At 33.7% G+C, this 17,312-nt stretch overlaps 2 protein-coding genes across 3 annotated transcripts; both read right to left on the reverse strand.

The window, feature by feature from the left end:
• Positions 1–499: 499 nt before the first annotated feature.
• Positions 500–2,531, reverse strand: LOC104823686 (protein DETOXIFICATION 48-like). Its single transcript, XM_010555368.1, has 2 exons — positions 2,211–2,531; positions 500–2,020 (listed from the first exon to the last, which is right to left on the reverse strand). Exons 1-2 carry the CDS (start codon positions 2,370–2,372, stop codon positions 584–586), a joined length of 1,599 nt encoding a protein of 532 aa, XP_010553670.1. The 5' UTR covers positions 2,373–2,531; the 3' UTR covers positions 500–583.
• An 8,408-nt stretch (positions 2,532–10,939) lies between these two features.
• Positions 10,940–15,305, reverse strand: LOC104823687 (sucrose transport protein SUC4-like). 2 transcript variants are annotated; one of them, XM_010555369.1, is made up of 6 exons: positions 14,709–15,305; positions 12,908–13,635; positions 12,622–12,685; positions 12,496–12,539; positions 11,500–11,677; positions 10,940–11,374 (listed from the first exon to the last, which is right to left on the reverse strand). In XM_010555369.1, exons 1-5 carry the CDS (start codon positions 15,235–15,237, stop codon positions 11,519–11,521), a joined length of 1,524 nt encoding a protein of 507 aa, XP_010553671.1. In that variant the 5' UTR covers positions 15,238–15,305; the 3' UTR covers positions 10,940–11,374; positions 11,500–11,518. The 2 variants fall into 2 exon arrangements, with proteins under 2 accessions (XP_010553671.1, XP_019059377.1); XM_019203832.1 differs by having other exon boundaries at positions 10,940–11,387.
• Between the last annotated feature and the right edge of the window lie 2,007 nt (positions 15,306–17,312).

A 17,312-nucleotide genomic window follows, 5' to 3' on the forward strand; every position in this document is an offset into this window, starting at 1 on the left:
AAAGAAAAGATGCTTCTCTCCCGCTAAACGAAGGAAACAGAATAAATAAATATGATTTGAAATTACTAATTACATAGAAGAAATATTTGATAATTTATTTCCCTTTTCGGAAAGGAACAGCTAAATTCGCATTTTTTTGGGAATATATTTCCTTTTATGGATTGGAACAACTAAAAAGATTCATGTTGCATGTCCTTGAGAAGAGAATGGATTCTATAAAATAAATTTTCTAAAATATATAAGAATTAACGATTTTGAAAGAAAAAAAAAAGCATTTGTTTTTTGTTTTCTTTTCAAAAGTTTAAGTATAATCTTTTAATTAACTAAATTCCATGGAAAGGAAATCAAACCGAACCAATTTTGGTACACTATAAGCAACGTCGAGATACACAATGTAGTAATTAAATAGAGCACAACACCACTGCTAAGGTAAAAAAAAAATTAATACAAGCAAAAGATAAAACAAAAAAATATAAAAAAAAACATAAAAAGGGTTTCTCTTACACCAAAAAAAAAAAGTTTTTACAAACATATATACGTCAATGTTATGATTAGGAGATGGGAAACAGAATTGCAAGAAACCCTAATAAAGAAAAGTGTTATGATCGGCTTCTAAACTAACCCTAGCCGTAGCAGCCACCGGAAGAAGAGGAGGAGGACTCTTGTTGTTATGGTGACTTTGTGAGGTTAGCTCTTCTGCTCTCTGGGCTTGAACCTCCCAATCCGTTTTCCAAAGGGCACAAAACATTAGGGTTGCACAAGTTGCTTGTGCCGCAAGTAAGCCGAGCCAGAGACCTGGAAACCCTAGTTTAAGCACAAACCCTAGCAGAATAGCCACAGGCATGCCCACCAAGTAGAACGACCCCAAGTTTATATTGGCGCCGAGTGTGGGTCGGGCCGAGCCCCTCAGGACTCCACAGCCGGTGGTTTGAGGGCAGTTTCCGAGCTCGCAAAGCCCTGCAATGGGCAATGCCATCGATGTCAGCTCAAGAATCTCTGCATCTGTTGTGAATAACCTTCCCCATTTGTGTCTCACCAAAATGGTGAAGGCCATTGCCATTATGCCTAACCCTACCGCGCAGAAGAGGGAGATGATCACGGAAATTCGGGCTTTTCTCGGACGTTTTGCTCCTAACTCGTTTCCGATTCTTGTGGAGACTCCTAAGCTGAGAGAGGAAGGGAAGACGTATACCAAAGCGGTGGTTTGGATTAGTATTCCCATGGAGGCAACAGTGGCTTTAGGGTTTGCCAAAAGTCCACACATCATTATCATGAACTCATACCACCACCACTCCAAACACACAGATACACAAGTGGGGATCGCGAGGGAGAGAAGCGAGGACCATCCCTTGAGGCAATCGACACTTAGAGGAACCCAGGTATCTCTATGGACACCGGTGAAATAGACAAAAGACGATAAGAGGACAACGAGGTTAAGATTCGTCAAAACCATTGCTATGGCCACTCCAACAATACCCATCTCGAATTTTGTCACTAGAAGGAAGTTCAATGGAATGTGAAGAAGAATCGAGACGGCCGTGGAGTAAGTCACAGGCAACGTAATGCTTTGTGTCCGCAAGTATATGCGGAGAGGGTGAAGCAAAGAGAGGAAGAAAAGGTCGGGAATGGCGAAGAGAAGGAACGTTTGGGCAACCGAAGAGATCTCTTCGTCTTGGCCACACCACAAGAGGATTCGCCTCACGTTAAGCCAAAAGAAAGAAATCGGGATCGAAGAAGAGAGCAAGAGAAGGATGGTTCTTTGGAGGGTAAGTCCAAGAAGCTTCATTTGCTTCGCTCCATAAGCTTGACCACAGATCGGTTCCATTCCCATGGCTAAACCAGAGATGACTGAGTAACCAGTGATGTTCGCAAAGCCGATGGCAAGAGAACCACCGGCCAAGTCGAGTTCTCCGAGGTAACCTAAGAACAACATCGAGATCATTGCTCTTGTATACATTAAAAGTCCGGTTATTGCAGTCGGTCCGGATATTTTCCCCATCTCTTTCACTTCTTCTACCCCCTGCAAATGAAACAGAGCAACAACAACGTTAACAAAACCAGAGCATTCATGGCGTCGAACGTTTCAGAAGAACTCAAACTTAGCTCGTAGTTTCGCATCTTTTTAGATCTTCATCTCCTTAGTTTATTACCATGTCACATGTTAAACCCTTTTGTTTCCGGTTAAACCCAAGAATCTAGTTCTGGTTTACCTCAAGAAAAGTAGGCCATCGATTAAACCCTAAAGAATCATCATCATTGAACTGGGAATAATCATGGGGAAGATTCAGATCACAAGTTCCGAGCTTTGAGAATTGGGTTTCATCAGAAGGGAAGAAGGAATCGGAGGGTGAAGATGATCTTGAACTACACATACTTCAATATCGTACGAATTTGCAGGATATTAGATATGATTTTTGTCGGATAGAGACAAGAGACAGAGACAAACAAAGAGCTTCGCAGAAAAAAAAACTGAATTTTTTATTTTAAAAAAGGAGCAGAGAAATTAAAAAAAAAAACAATGTGAAATTGGAGGCTGTGTGTGTCTGGGTTCGGGGTTCTGGGAGGAGGAGACACCTCAATTTATACTTGCCCAAGAGGATTGAAGACGGCCACGTGGCATTACCTTGTTTGATCATTTTTTTAAAGTTTATATTCTTTATTGTTTTGGCCCTCATTTAATTTAATAATTATATAAATTGTTTTATGGAAACGTGAATTTTATCGACTAAAATCGTATGCAAGGAAAAAAAATTAATGTGGAGAAATATAAATTTAGGTACAATGGAATCAGTGACATAGAGTAAAGCAATAGCGATAGAAGTGAAAGAATTGATGCAAAATAGACCAAGCAATGTGTGAAAATGTTTCAGTGTTTCACTATCTTGTCTTTCCCATTTCTTTTATATATATATATATATATATATATGTATTGAGACATTTGTTTCATTTTAAAATACTTGCGTTAAAAAAAAATACACAAACTCAGATTTTAAATATGTAAAAATTAAAATATTTTCTATATAAAATTAACTAGCACTCAAAACATTTATGAAGAGATTGGCTGTTACTCATAAACAATTGTTTTATAAATAAATTATAAAACAATTATTATTATTATTATTATTAAATTTTAATTTAAATATATAATATATTTTTAAAAATTTTAAATTTTACAATAAATATATTTGTTAATATAAAAAATCATAACCAAGTAGAAAAAACTCAAATTCTTTATAATTTCCCACAATTTCATAAATATTACTACATGTTCAATTTTCAAATTTTTATCCCAAAATTTTTCTAATGAACGGTTTTCATCATTTTTTAAGTTTCATTGTAGAAAACGTTTTTGGTATTTCAAAATCTCTAAAAATATCAAAAAATTTATTATGGGATTATACACCATGGTTGAAATTATTGATTATATACCCAATCATTAGAAATATATAAGACCGATAAAAAAATATCTATAGAGGATTACTAAGTCTAATCATATTGGTAAATAAATTTGTATCGAAAAACAACAGATAATTATTGAAAACAAACATCTTTGAAGAAATTTTTAAGATGATTAACAGAACTATAAAAGAACAAAATCTGAAAAAATAAACAAATTTAAATTAAAAAAAATACTATGTAAAAAATATCAAATTCGATAAAAGAAACTATAGTATCTTATATTTTTCGTCTTTGTTATTATCGTCATTATTTTCAACAATTATCGTGACTACTAAAAATTCAAACTAGATAAAAAAATATCTCTAAAAAATATATAATATTTCGTAGTCATTCTTGGGATGACCACTAAAATATATATTTGATAATTAAGTTGCACGAAAATTAGACCATATATAATATAATATAATATAATATAATATATCTTAATCTTATATGTATATAGATTGATGATTCGTGGTCAAATCATTCCGTTGAAATACAAAAACTCAAGCTTTCCAACTGATATAATTGAATGGATTATATTTATTTATTTTGGTAAATGGTTAAATTGAATAGATTATTTTTCAATATCAGCATCTCATCTGTTATTTTAAAGATAAGCACTCTAATTTCTATACATAATTAATTATGATCTCCAAAAACTTGGCTCATTTTTTTTCCAACTTCAAACCATGGTGGAACAACATCTTATACAAAAATGAAGAAATAATTACCGACATAAGCATATAATATAGAGTGGTCGGTCCTTTTTCATGAAAATTTTAAGGTTTGTTACAAAAATGATTTTTTTAAAAAAGATATAGCTTATATTTTGTTGCTACTAGCAGTGGTGGAACTTAAAGTCCAATGCACTTTTTGTAAGAAGATAATCTTGTGTATGCTTATTACTTAAACTTTAGCATTTGACTTTGAGCATTTGGTCAATTATATTTGATAAGGTTTTAGGTTACACTAATTTAGTATGAACGGTTTGGTCCATATCAAAAAAGGTGAGTCGGTTATTATAAATTAATGCGAAATGATTTATGAACATACAAAAGTGGAATAACTGATGGTCCATTGAATAAAATTAATGTGTTAAAAATCATTGTCTTCATGTTGAAGTTTATCCTAATAAATTTTCAATATAGTGTTTTTCATACTATGTGAGTTTTATAGTTATTTTTCATATATTTTTTTATTGTATTTTATGAGATTATAAATTGATTACCTAATCAAAATGAAAAAAAGAAATCTATAATAACTTTTGGAGATTTGTGTTATTATTATTATTATTATTATTATTATTATTATTATTATTATTATTATTATGATGATGATGGTGGTGATCATCATCATCATCGTTTTAATGGATTTAAAAATCTTCAAAATCATTCGCTTTTTTCCATCTTCAAACCAAACCTTAACTTAACTTAGGATAATGTTATAACGTATCAACCCTAATTCATATATGACCGATCCAACCCTCTTTGATTAAAATCTTGAGTCATCCGAAATATCAAAAATAAACGTAATTGGACCCAAATTTCGATAAATTTTCAGATTATAAAAAAAAGGTGACAATTAGGATCAAGATATGGGTAATATCGTAAATAAACTAAAGATGTTTGGGTATGTGATTTTTTTTTTTTTTTTTTTTTTACCCGGGAAATCCAAGGCCCAAAGGGCCCAGACTAATCCCGACCCACACGCACAACCGGTTTATAACCGGGTAATCCCAGGCCCAAAGGGCCCAGACTAATCCCGACCCACACGCACAACCGGTACCACACGTGTGGGATGTGAAGCACCCGAAGATGGCCGGAGGGGAAATCTCCATATCCTGGGTGTTGAACCTACGACCTCTTGTTCAGGAAGTGAGCTCTCAAACCAACAGAGCTGGGAGATCCCCGGGTATGTGATTGTTGTCTATGTGTTACAAGGCAACGAACGAATTTGCAAGTATTCGAGCACAAACCCACGTGGATATGCACATATATCATACACATATACGCATATACATATATATACATATATAATATCCAATCCGACATAATTCACAAGGCATGTTCACTGAGAAATCTGCTCTTTTTTGTCCCATTTTTGTTGTTGAGCAATTTGTTCTTTCACTGTTTTTAGATAAGAGTTATCATCTTGAAGAGAGGTGAAGAATCAACATCCAAATTCAGCCCAAGATACGAAGATAAAGATTTCAGATTTCTTTTTTTTTTTTTTATAAAATTTGAAAGATGTCTTGAAGTTAGTATAAATTAATGGTTAGAAAATTTGATGAATATATATATATATATATATATATGTATATGTATAGAAAATTTGATGAATGTGTGTATATATATATATATTGTGATTTGAGCTTAGTAGACAATTTAGGCTTTAATGATTCTTTTTTGGACGTAGACCTCACACACATAGCGATAACATATAAGATTGATTATATCTTGAAAATATTATTATTATTATTAGGGTATTATTATTATTTTAAAAATATGATATATTACACAATATTGAGCCTAGTTTTGAAAAATATACCGATTTACAATAATGTTTGATGGTAATCATGAGCTGCTGATTAGAAGTTACTAACATATGAAAATTAACAAAATATATATCTCAGGTTTATAATAAGGACATGGAACAAGGGACGAGGCACAACACGGTAAATAGAAACAAAATTTCCATTACAAAACAAAAAAAGGATGAAAAGCAATAAATTAAATAATACCATTGTAAATTGTTTTCTATATATGGAGAGATTCTCAAGGCTAGTGGATGAAGATTGTGCATGCTCTTTGTGGGACATTATTTGGATTCTCCTAGATTCTAATTAATCATCTTCATCCCATTATTACATTTTGCTATAATAATATATATGCTAATGAATTAATGATATAAATGGACCTACAAAATTTTATGAACATGGAACCAAAAACATAGTACAAGTGTCCACGTATGATGAGTTACATAATTCAATATATGTTTAGGCATCCAAATCATCAAAGTGTTATCATTTTTTCAATCATTACTAGATTGCAATGAATTCTATATATTGCTAACATGTACTAACAATATTATGAACATGTAGCCATACAACATCGTACACGTGTCCACATAACAGAGTGTTTGGGTGGCTTTTGTATATAGGCATCATAAAATCATAATCTGAAGAAATAATATCCAAACCAAAAGTGGTGTGCTTTAGCACTTTCTTATATTTCATAGATTAACAATGTGTACACAAAAATGTCTCTATAGTCTATAGATACAATCTAAGTATCTAACAATGGATTTTTTTTTAACTTACTAAAAAAATTTCTCTAATGAAGATTGCATTTAATAACTCAATATAACAATCGAACTGTGTTTTTTTAATGTGCATTCGTGATTAAAAACACCCACCAACGGTGTAAAAATATTATTTTTTAACAAAAGCCTTCTTTCTATAAAAAAAATTAATAAATATATAAAAATCCAACACTCCTTATATTTTACAATTAAAATAAATCTTTAACATTTCATAAATATTAAAATTCGGAAACCTAAGTATATCATTTCAGTATTCTCTCATTTCACATATAAAAAATCTAACGGAATTAATTATACACATATATTTGATATGGGCAGCAAATATAATTTATATATATATATATATATATATATTGTAGATGCATATATATTTAAGTTAAAATTCAAGCAAAAGCAAAGAACTTTAGTGTCGCCAACAACCCACAAGGGCTTTTAAATTGGAGGTTATTAACAAACAAATGTCACTTCTTCATAAGTGGAACCACATTTTAAGTAAGGGGCATCTGTTTTTTTTTAATAAAAAAATATAATTAAACGATGTTTTCTATTTGCTTTTTTTTTTTTTTAACCCAAAACCTGTATTGTTCTTTTCATTTATTTTTTGTTTTCCAACTAATGTGTGTGTGGCGTTACATGAATGGTCATTTAGGTGACACGCATCCATATGTATATGCATGCATGCAGTTATACACACATAATACATACGTACATACACATACATACACTTACATAAACACACACATACATACATAATACGTAAATACATGCATGCATGTATGCATACAGACATACAACTCACAAATACATACATGAGTGTACACATATCGATATACATACAGAGAGAGAGAGAGAGAGAGAGAGAGAGAGAGAGAGAGGGCAAGTTGTTCCAATAGGAGCCATTGAAATTGTTGGAGAAATGAGATTGTCTCTCTGCGGGAGAGAGACCATTGCGTCTGTCTCTGTTTCTGGAGGCAACGAAACAAAACAAAAAAATCCAAAAGGCCTGCCTTATCAACTACAAATATTCACTGTCCTCTTCCTCTCTCTCTCTCTCTCTCTTCGTTTTATCCATTTATCTTCTATATAAGATTGTGACAAAAAAAAACGTTCATCGTGGAAACAATTCTCGCCTTAAATCAATTTTTTTATTTGTGTTTTATTTCACCTGTGAAGAAGGGTCCCTCAGAATCATTTTGTTTTGGTTTGTGCTCTCTCTCTCTCTCTCTCTCTCTCTCTCTCTCTCTCTCTGAGTTTTTCAGCTTCTCCATGCGTTCCTTCTTTGTAATTCTTTCCATATAAGGAGTGAACTTGTCATGAACGCAATTGTATGATTTATATTCTCGTCTCTTACAATATATATATATATATATATATATATATATATATATATTGGTGGTTAATTTCTTTATATTTTAAAAATAATAACTGGGTTTTTTTAAAGTATTATCACCAAGTGTAATCATGCTATAACTTCGCCACTCATCATGTCTCAAATCTTGATTTACATGTTTAATAGAATTGTCAAAAGCTATTTTCCCGGTATTATTATTTTACATTTTCTCTCGATTACAGAATTTGCTAAAATTTATAAAATCTCATAAAAATAATCTGAAATCCATGCATTCTCTTCCGTATGGATACCTAGCATATATATTTCTCATCGAAATTACATTTTTATTTGATTTTTTTCTTTAAGTTCACATCACATGACTTTAAGCTAATTAATAATTCGTATTTCAGACGAAAATGATTTGGAGTCGGCCCATATAAGATGCAAACCGATCACTCAACCAACAACAACATGTACACAAATGTGTGTTTTAACATAACCAATTCTCAGAGAACCACATGTACACACACCTGCATATACATACATACATACATACATACATACATACATACATACATACATACATACATACATACATACATACATACATACATACACACATTTGCGTTCGCGTGTGTGTTTTCACATAACCCCACTCTAGTGAACCATATGCGCACACATCTACATACACACAAAATAGAGGTATTTGCATACAACCAATTTGAGAGTTAAGGCCACATAGTGTGGTGACAGCTTTGGTGGGTAATTTTTTGTGTGTGGTTATTTCTATGACAAGGAAGGGAAATGTTGTGAATTGTGATAGTGGAGATCAGGCAGACAGGATATTGTCGGCTCATTACACAACCCGCATCTATATATATATATATATATATATTAAATAATATTCAAAGTGCAAAGTGTAAAACCTATCATAAATAAAAATATGAAATAAAAAGTGGTTGGGACAAATTCCCAGACTCTCCACCCTTCTGTGTCTGTCTCGTCCATTCCCTTTCAAGATATGGGGAATATATTAGCATTTTATTGTTACTTGCTTAAGATTGGAGCTGAAGTTTTCTCTGCATTTGTCCACAAGTGTGCGTTCGCTTGCATTTCGGCGTTTGTGTTTGCGTTTGGATACAGAGGCGCGAGCTTAATAGGATTTGATTGAATTCTAGTGTTATATATATATATATAACTAAAATACTAATGCCTCACGCCATGCGCTGGTGATATTTAATTATTTATACTGTTTTTTTAGTTAATTTTGTTTTAATATTTTCATAATTTTTAGTGTAAACTTTTGGTATTATCATGCTGTTAAACATTGTGAAAAGATTTTTCTCGTCCCGATTTTTTTTAATAAGATTATTTTGGTATACTTCTATTTTAGTAAATTATATAGTTTTTTTCCTTATATTTAATAATGTTGCTAATTATGTTCATGTTTAATTATGATTCAATAAAATTTGATTTTAAAAACAAAACCAAGCTGTTAAATATTATTTAAAACCGATTTAATTGGACCAAATCCTTCATTAATGCTAACAAAAATGTTCGTTATTACATTACATTGACTTGTGTTGTCATCGGAACGAACCAAAACAGTCGGAGTCCAACGAACACAAAAAAAATAAATGGCTGCGACTAAACACAAAATGACACCTTCCAATCCAATGTAAACCAAATTTCTTCTGTTTTGATCCAAAATCCAATATTTGCGCACGTGTTATGAGAAATTACGGATAACTATAGAGTGATGTACAAAAATGTTATTATAATTAAGCAGGTTTCTAACCTAATGTTTTTATCACTGTTATTATCTTCAGTTTATAGAAATAAAAAAAAAGAAAAATAACTTCAAAAATCACGATTTTAAAAAAAAAAACATATAAAAACGAATGTTGTAATTTCTATACATAATTATGAATTTTATTAATCTTATTATAATCCTGCAAAATTCAAAAGTTCATGATTTTATATGGCAGTTAAACATTCGTAAAACCAATAATTACATAAAAAAATATGAAAAGATTTATAAAATTCACGATTTTATATAGAAATGATAAAGTTGGATTTTATATGGACTTTTTTAGACTATTGTTTCTAAAAAAAACTACAGTAGAAAAAAATAATAGAATAAAACCCTAAATATATTTAATTACAGTAATATCCTTATACCTCTCGTTCATGCATGGAGCCAAAGTGACAAAGGGAGATGAACGAGAACAAGACCAAGAAAGAATCAGAATCCATAAGGCCAACTTGGGATGTGCCTAACCAAAGACAGATGCTTTGATTCAATTGACAAAAAACACGTTAAAGGGTGAAAAAAAAACTAAGGCAAAGACAAGAGAGCATGTAAAGCGAGGTTTTCTGTCTGAAGCCATGGTGTCTACAAGCATCTAACTTGCAGAAATCTCAGAAGCAAACGATATTCCGATGCCCTTAAGGATCGATTTTTTCTTCTCGCCTTTTCCAAACAAAAAAAACGATGTTCCGTGCCAACACGACCGATAAAGAAATGACTCGGCTAAAAGAAGCATCTTAACTTGCTGTTTTCGGGTCGAATATTTACCCGAGCAGGCATCTTCAAACAGGTTTAAGCAAAAGCTTGTAAAGCAAAAACACTGCCCGCCATTGTTAGGAAAAATACCTTCATAAAGCAGCATTCACTAAAAGATGCTCGATGCATAAAACGAGCAATCATCGATGATACAATGCGGATATTTCATCAGATCGACGCAAAGATACCGTGAATTTTACTACAGTAATAAGGTTTCTTCACTAAAATGACTAAAGAGAACAGATCCGGAGACTTTGTTTCGAAAGAGTTAGGCAGACGCAGAAGCAGCAGACATGATTACACAACATTTAATACTTTGAATGTACATGGAAATGGGAAAGCAAGCAAATAACAGTGGAACAGGCAAGGATTAACCCGATGAAGAAAAAAACGAATCAGGACATCGATAAAAGGAGAGATGCAAATACCTTGTGAATTCAGTGACGTCATTTTTTCATTGCAAACTTCAATGGCCCCTTTATTGACGAGGATCGCAGCCCAGAGTTAGGGCTTAGGTCCTAGACAAATACCGGGTTTAGCCACAGTGACTGTCAGCTGTTCATGCATTTTTCATGACAAGGACGGCGTCAAATTGCAATCTCTTGGGTCATTTCTTCAAGCATAAAATTGTTGGTACATGCTCTCCAACATGCCTTTAAACTCCCGTTTACCGTTCCGTCATATGGACCCTCTAATCGTTGTTCAGTATTGTCCACCTTTTGCATCAACCCATTTTACCAATCAGTGGAAACCCAAAAGTGCAAATAATCAATAAGTTTCCACGTGAACATCATAAGATCTCAATAATACTGACAGTGAGAAAGGAAACTTTGAAGAATACCTTGTGCAATGAAAGGAATTCATGGGAGAGGCGTTGTCTTCTGGACCCTAGTTCGAGGAATAGCCAAGATGGCCACAATTCCACCAATAACGCCTGCAACAGCTCCTACCGCAAGGGCTGGTGAATTCCCACCTCCAAACAGCTGATCCCACGGGCCACTACCTACAGACACGATAACCTAGAGAAACACAGTACTTTGTTAACCCGACAAATCGAGAAAGTGTATGAATTGGTGACATTATTCGTTGAGAGAATACATGACTCAAATGCAGCAATGAAATGCATCAATAATTGTGCTTATCAAGACCCCAAAACTCTGTCATAATCCATGAAAGTATAGTTCACCATTTAAGAGAAAATCCTGTTTTTTTGTTGTCTTTAAATACGATGGATTCAGTTGCAGTGATCCGCAGACTGTTGGCAATATCTTTGTTCAGCTCGTGATCTTGAACAGCACAATACAGTTGCATGAGCCAGCTCAACTGATCACTCTACCACTAAGCTAGCTAAGGAGCATCAGTGATTAGATTTTATAGAATTCAATTCCCAAAAAAATTATGACAGTTCCCCGAAAAAACATCATGAAAATTATGGACTCCTTCATCGGGAATTTAGACGAGTTCTGCACCTAAAGAATTGTATTCGATTGCCCCAACATCTGAAGATACCAATAGTTCGAGGAAACAAAGTGACGCCATAAACCTGGAGGTAAATAGCAAGCCACTAACAAATCCTGAAAATTGCACATTTAATTGTGCAAGCTACCTAATCTGCACTTTGGAAGTTATTATAACGAATAACCTCACTGCCAATCAAATCAATAATTAAAAGTCAAAACCAGAAGGTGTTTTATCTATCTTTCAGAACCATGGCAGAGCAAGGATGCACCGCCAATGACATGAACTTCCATATCATCAGGCGGACGTGTTGAAATGATAGGACACATGGTTGGCTGCAATTTATAACATTACAACAGATAGTAGAACAGATGCAAACCTGTGGGATCACAATGGCTAAATTCAGCACTCCCAAGGACAAGCCTGCCACAATGTTGCTTATGATAAGAAACACAATCCACCTTTGAGTTAATGCAGCAAACGTAACGGAAAAGGGAATGCACACCTTGGCCGAGTCCCAACGCCTCGATACGAATAGAAATCAATGCATATGGGACACTGTAGGTTATCTGCAGATAAGTATCAGCCGAGCATTAGTTTACTGGGCAAATAAAGTTTCAGCATGTGAACGAGGTTAAATGAGCATGAGAAACTAATAGTGTCATGATGCTTCCTCCTAGATAATACATAATAATGATGACAACAATCACAAAACCAGTTAGAGTCCTTCACTTGCTTCTTTCCAAATGTAAATAAAAAATCCAACCAGAACTGCTGAATTGATGACTCACCGCCAATGGAATGCCAAGAACCGAAAAAATGAATAGTGCGGTAAATACAATGCCAGCAGGTGGTGAACCATGGCCGAGGTAACCCAGATGGTATGCAACAAAGGAGGTCACAATCATAGCAAGAAAGCAAAGAGCCATAAGGATGTTCGACACTCCCCATACAAAACCAGCCCCCCACTTTCTGCAAAGTTTCTCCATGAGCACAGAAGTGATTCCAAGAAAAACAGAATTCAACAGCAAACCAAGTGCACCCATCCTGACACCAGCACTATAATAAGGATCTTGGTTTGGTTCTCCACCATAGATCTCCCGACCCATCCAATCAGTATCAAAGAGAATAAACGGAAACCAACCGACCCAAGTCAATGCTGTAACCAGCAGGATTATCCAAACAATTCCTGGGAAATATTTGAAAGTCCCAAATAATTCCCACATGAAAGCTTCCTGGGTGCTACTGGATCCCTCATGTGCTTCGGAAGGCAGCGAAGAAAGAGGTATCTCTTGAGCTGCAGATACACTTAAGCACGTAGTTATTGCAATAAACACTACGTCTATGTAGAAGGCAGCCTTGAGATTGGCACATTCCACATTGCATGCAACAGTCTTCGTGAATGGGAAGACTTTATACCAACCACTGTAAGATCCAGTGGCGTAGCCAAGAATATTGCCAATAGCCATGAAGAGTGAGAAGTAAGCGTTTGCTACTCGGGTCCTGCGGTGGTCATTCTCTGAAATGAAAGAAGTCGGAGCAAATTAAAGCAGATCGAAGTACTTTGGATAGCAGGCTACATAGAAGGCATAGAACGAACAGTCTCACATATTTGGAGCATTTACTCAAGTAAACAAAGTATGAAATAAAGCTTCCTAAAGCAAGGGCTCAACAATTATCACTAGATTCCTTGACAATAGGCTTTTATCTAAAACATCAAACAAGGAGATGAAGATAGACCCACGGGGAAGCTTCTATCTAATATTAGCAGCTACTTTCTTAACAGAGGTAACAACAAGATAAATGAAACAGTCAAGAGGAATATGTTGAAAAATATGCCCAACACATATACAACTAAAATGGAACACCTAAAAAATTTCTTGCAATGTTAAACCTGTTCTTGGATCTGACCACCCAACAGCTCAATGGTTGATGAGTTGTACGATATTATAAAGCAACAGAAGACATCATTAAAATGGCTCTGTCCACTCTGATGAACGGGATTAGTTAATCAACTTCTCTAGAAAGTCCATGTGAACGATTTCACAAAGCTTTCAAATCCCAGTGCCCTTATTCATCTCCTCAGCTCCTAAGATCCACAAAAGCTTCATAAAGCATTTTTCTTCCTAAACAAAAAGTTTCGAATTCATGAAACGTAAGAAACCATTTTCGCTCAATTCAGAACCTCTTTCCATGAGGAAAACGTGTTTACGGGCTCGTACACTTGTGACTCGATGATAGTGAAGCAGCAAAATGGATAAACAAGGGACCCTTTTGATTATAAGATTGACGTGAATCCCCAAGACAGACAAAATCTACAACATGTTCCATGTTTCATTATTAGAGTGTTCATACAAAATAGGCAAGTGTCTCTTTTGTTTTTGTATGATGTCTATGTGCACACATAGGTATACTTCTGCATGTGAGTGCATCCAGAAAAAGCAAGGTTTGAATAAACTCAAACTACAAAGCTTCGTTTAAATCAGAGCAGTTTCCAGGATCGAAGAAGACGGAATTTAGGACTCTGTCGACACCATGTGCAGTCAAAGTAAGATAGACGATCATCAAAGATCGAATCGGTAAGGAAATTACCAGTGAGATCGGCGAGAAGAGCTCTACAAGGACCCTGAGTCATGTTATTCGCAACATCGAGGATCCAAAACCCGAAAACAAACGCCACAATCGCTCTCGTTCGAATCTTCCCTTCTCTGTCGCCAAACGCCCAACCGATGTCCGCCGAGTGGCCGATGATCAACACCGCGATGGCGATCAACACAGCTCCGGCGACGATGAACGGACGGCGACGGCCGAACCTGCTCGTGCACCGGTCGCTGCTGTGCCCTACGAGGGGTTGCACGAACAAGCCCGAGAGCGGACCACAGAGCCAAATCACACTCGCCCACGCGTGTGGAATCCCTAGCTCTTGCACGTACGGCGTGAGAAGCGAGAGCTGAAGAGCCCATCCGAACTGTATTCCGCAGGCCACGGAGGCGACGCGGAGGAGGATACGTTTCGAGACTTTCGACTGTGCTGCCGTCGATGCTGCCGGCCGAGAGGGATGGTGCGGCGGCGGACGAGTCGCCGGAGGACGGGGGCGGCGATCTTCACTAGGATTGGTCATCTTTCAACCTCTCTCTGAGAGGACTGACTCGTGGCTTGCTTGTGAGAGAGTAAAGCAGAAAGAAGGGGAAAAGGTGGCGAAGAAGGTGGACTAATTCGACCTCATTATTCAGTATATTTACGATTTTACTATTTATTGGTACTTGTGATATTGAATTTTTCCGGACATGCTGTGATGAAAATCTATAAAAAAAAATTAATATGTAAATTGGTTTTAAATAAATTTTTAAACTTTTCGTCTAATAAAATTATTTCTAAATTTATACGTTAATTATAATTCTCAAATTTACAAAATATATCATTATAATTCTCTAACTAATATATAAATCATTATCGTCAAAAAAATTTTCCATACCAAATAACAAATTTACGAATTATAATAACACATCTTACAAATTTAAAAATTATAATTATATATTTTATAAATTTTGGAATAAATTTGTTTAACAAAAAAGTTTAAAAATATGTTTTTTCACCATTTTAAAATTCAAGTACCAAACAATTTTTATCCCTCGTGAATTGCATGGAGGTGGTCACTTGGGGTAGTGGTTAGTGTGACACTGTTCAATCAAAAGCCAACTTTGTGCCAAAGCACATTATCCAAGATTTTGTTCATGTGGGTCAGGAAATGATCGTCTCACATGGAATTACCAATTCCAATAAATTGTTACACAAAAAACCTACTGCAAAAGAATTAGAGATATTAATAAACATCTATCAGACATAACATAGAATCATATTTGAATCAAGATTTATTTAAATTTTGATTGAAAATATTTTTTAAAAATCAAATTAATATAATCAAAACAAATTGAAAAGGAAATTGTAAAATAAGAAACTAAAACTATTTTTTATATAAAAATTATAATTTTATAATCAAAATTGAATTCAAATATAATAAAATCCGACACAAAATTTAATAAATATATATATTTTCATATAAAATTCGAATTCCAAAATAAAATAGATATAAGTTTTATAACATCTAATCTAACACATAAAAAAACAAATAACTATCCTAAATGGTCGTTATATATGTACGTACGTACGTATGTATGTATGTATGTATGGTTCATAGGCATATGATATGAAGATGTTCATATAAAATTAGAGTGCAACAAACACGTGGCATTAAATTGCCAAATTTTATATGATTATGACAATGATTATTAGTATTATTATTTGTTTATTTTTTTTTTAAAAGTGTCAGAAATACAAGCATGATTCATGACCATTGCATTACATCCTCTATGATTAAATATTACAATTTCTTAGAATTTGGACCCACACACAATCATTGCAATACACTTTTAAAAGAAAATAGCAATATATAGTTTATATATACACACACGATGAACTGTCGTTTTGGTGACCATTTTGTGAGTTTATTATTATTATTATTATTATTATTATTATTATTATTATTATTATTATTATTCATACTGACAAGTTTTCACTTTCATTGATGTGGATAGTCGAATTGATTAATCGGCAATACTATAAATTTATCAGCTTTAATTAATTGCGCATTTTTAATCAAAACTGTTACTTTTTATTTAATTACTGATTATCACATTAAGATTATTTTATAATTATTATTTAATAGATATAGATTAATATTTGTTAAATGAATTAAGCAATTTCAGGTTGTATAAAAAAAAATATCGATAATATACACGGTCAATAAATTTATAATATTGGTGAAAAAAGAAATAGACGGGCCTCGGTCCAAAAAGACGTGAACAAATATGTCAAGAGCTTTTGCAAATGGACCTTATTGGCCCAATCCTAAAAGAGAGATGTACATCATAGAGAGACGATTTGTTTAGATTTTGTATAAATTACAATTTTGTTATTTGATGGTATTATCTATTTATTTATTTATGAATAAACTCAAGGGTAATAATGGATTTTATAAATTTAAATACATCAATCAATTCAATATCATATTTTTAATCTAACTATAGGATGAAAATGATAACAATATGTTTACTAGATAACCTTTTTTCTAGAAAAATAACCAATTGGAGAATTAATAATATAAATCTGTATATATATAATGTTTTTTAGAAAATA

The sequence above is a fragment of the Tarenaya hassleriana genome, unplaced genomic scaffold (assembly GCF_000463585.1).
Source record: "Tarenaya hassleriana unplaced genomic scaffold, ASM46358v1 Cleome4, whole genome shotgun sequence".
Classification (NCBI taxonomy): Eukaryota; Viridiplantae; Streptophyta; class Magnoliopsida; order Brassicales; family Cleomaceae; genus Tarenaya; species Tarenaya hassleriana.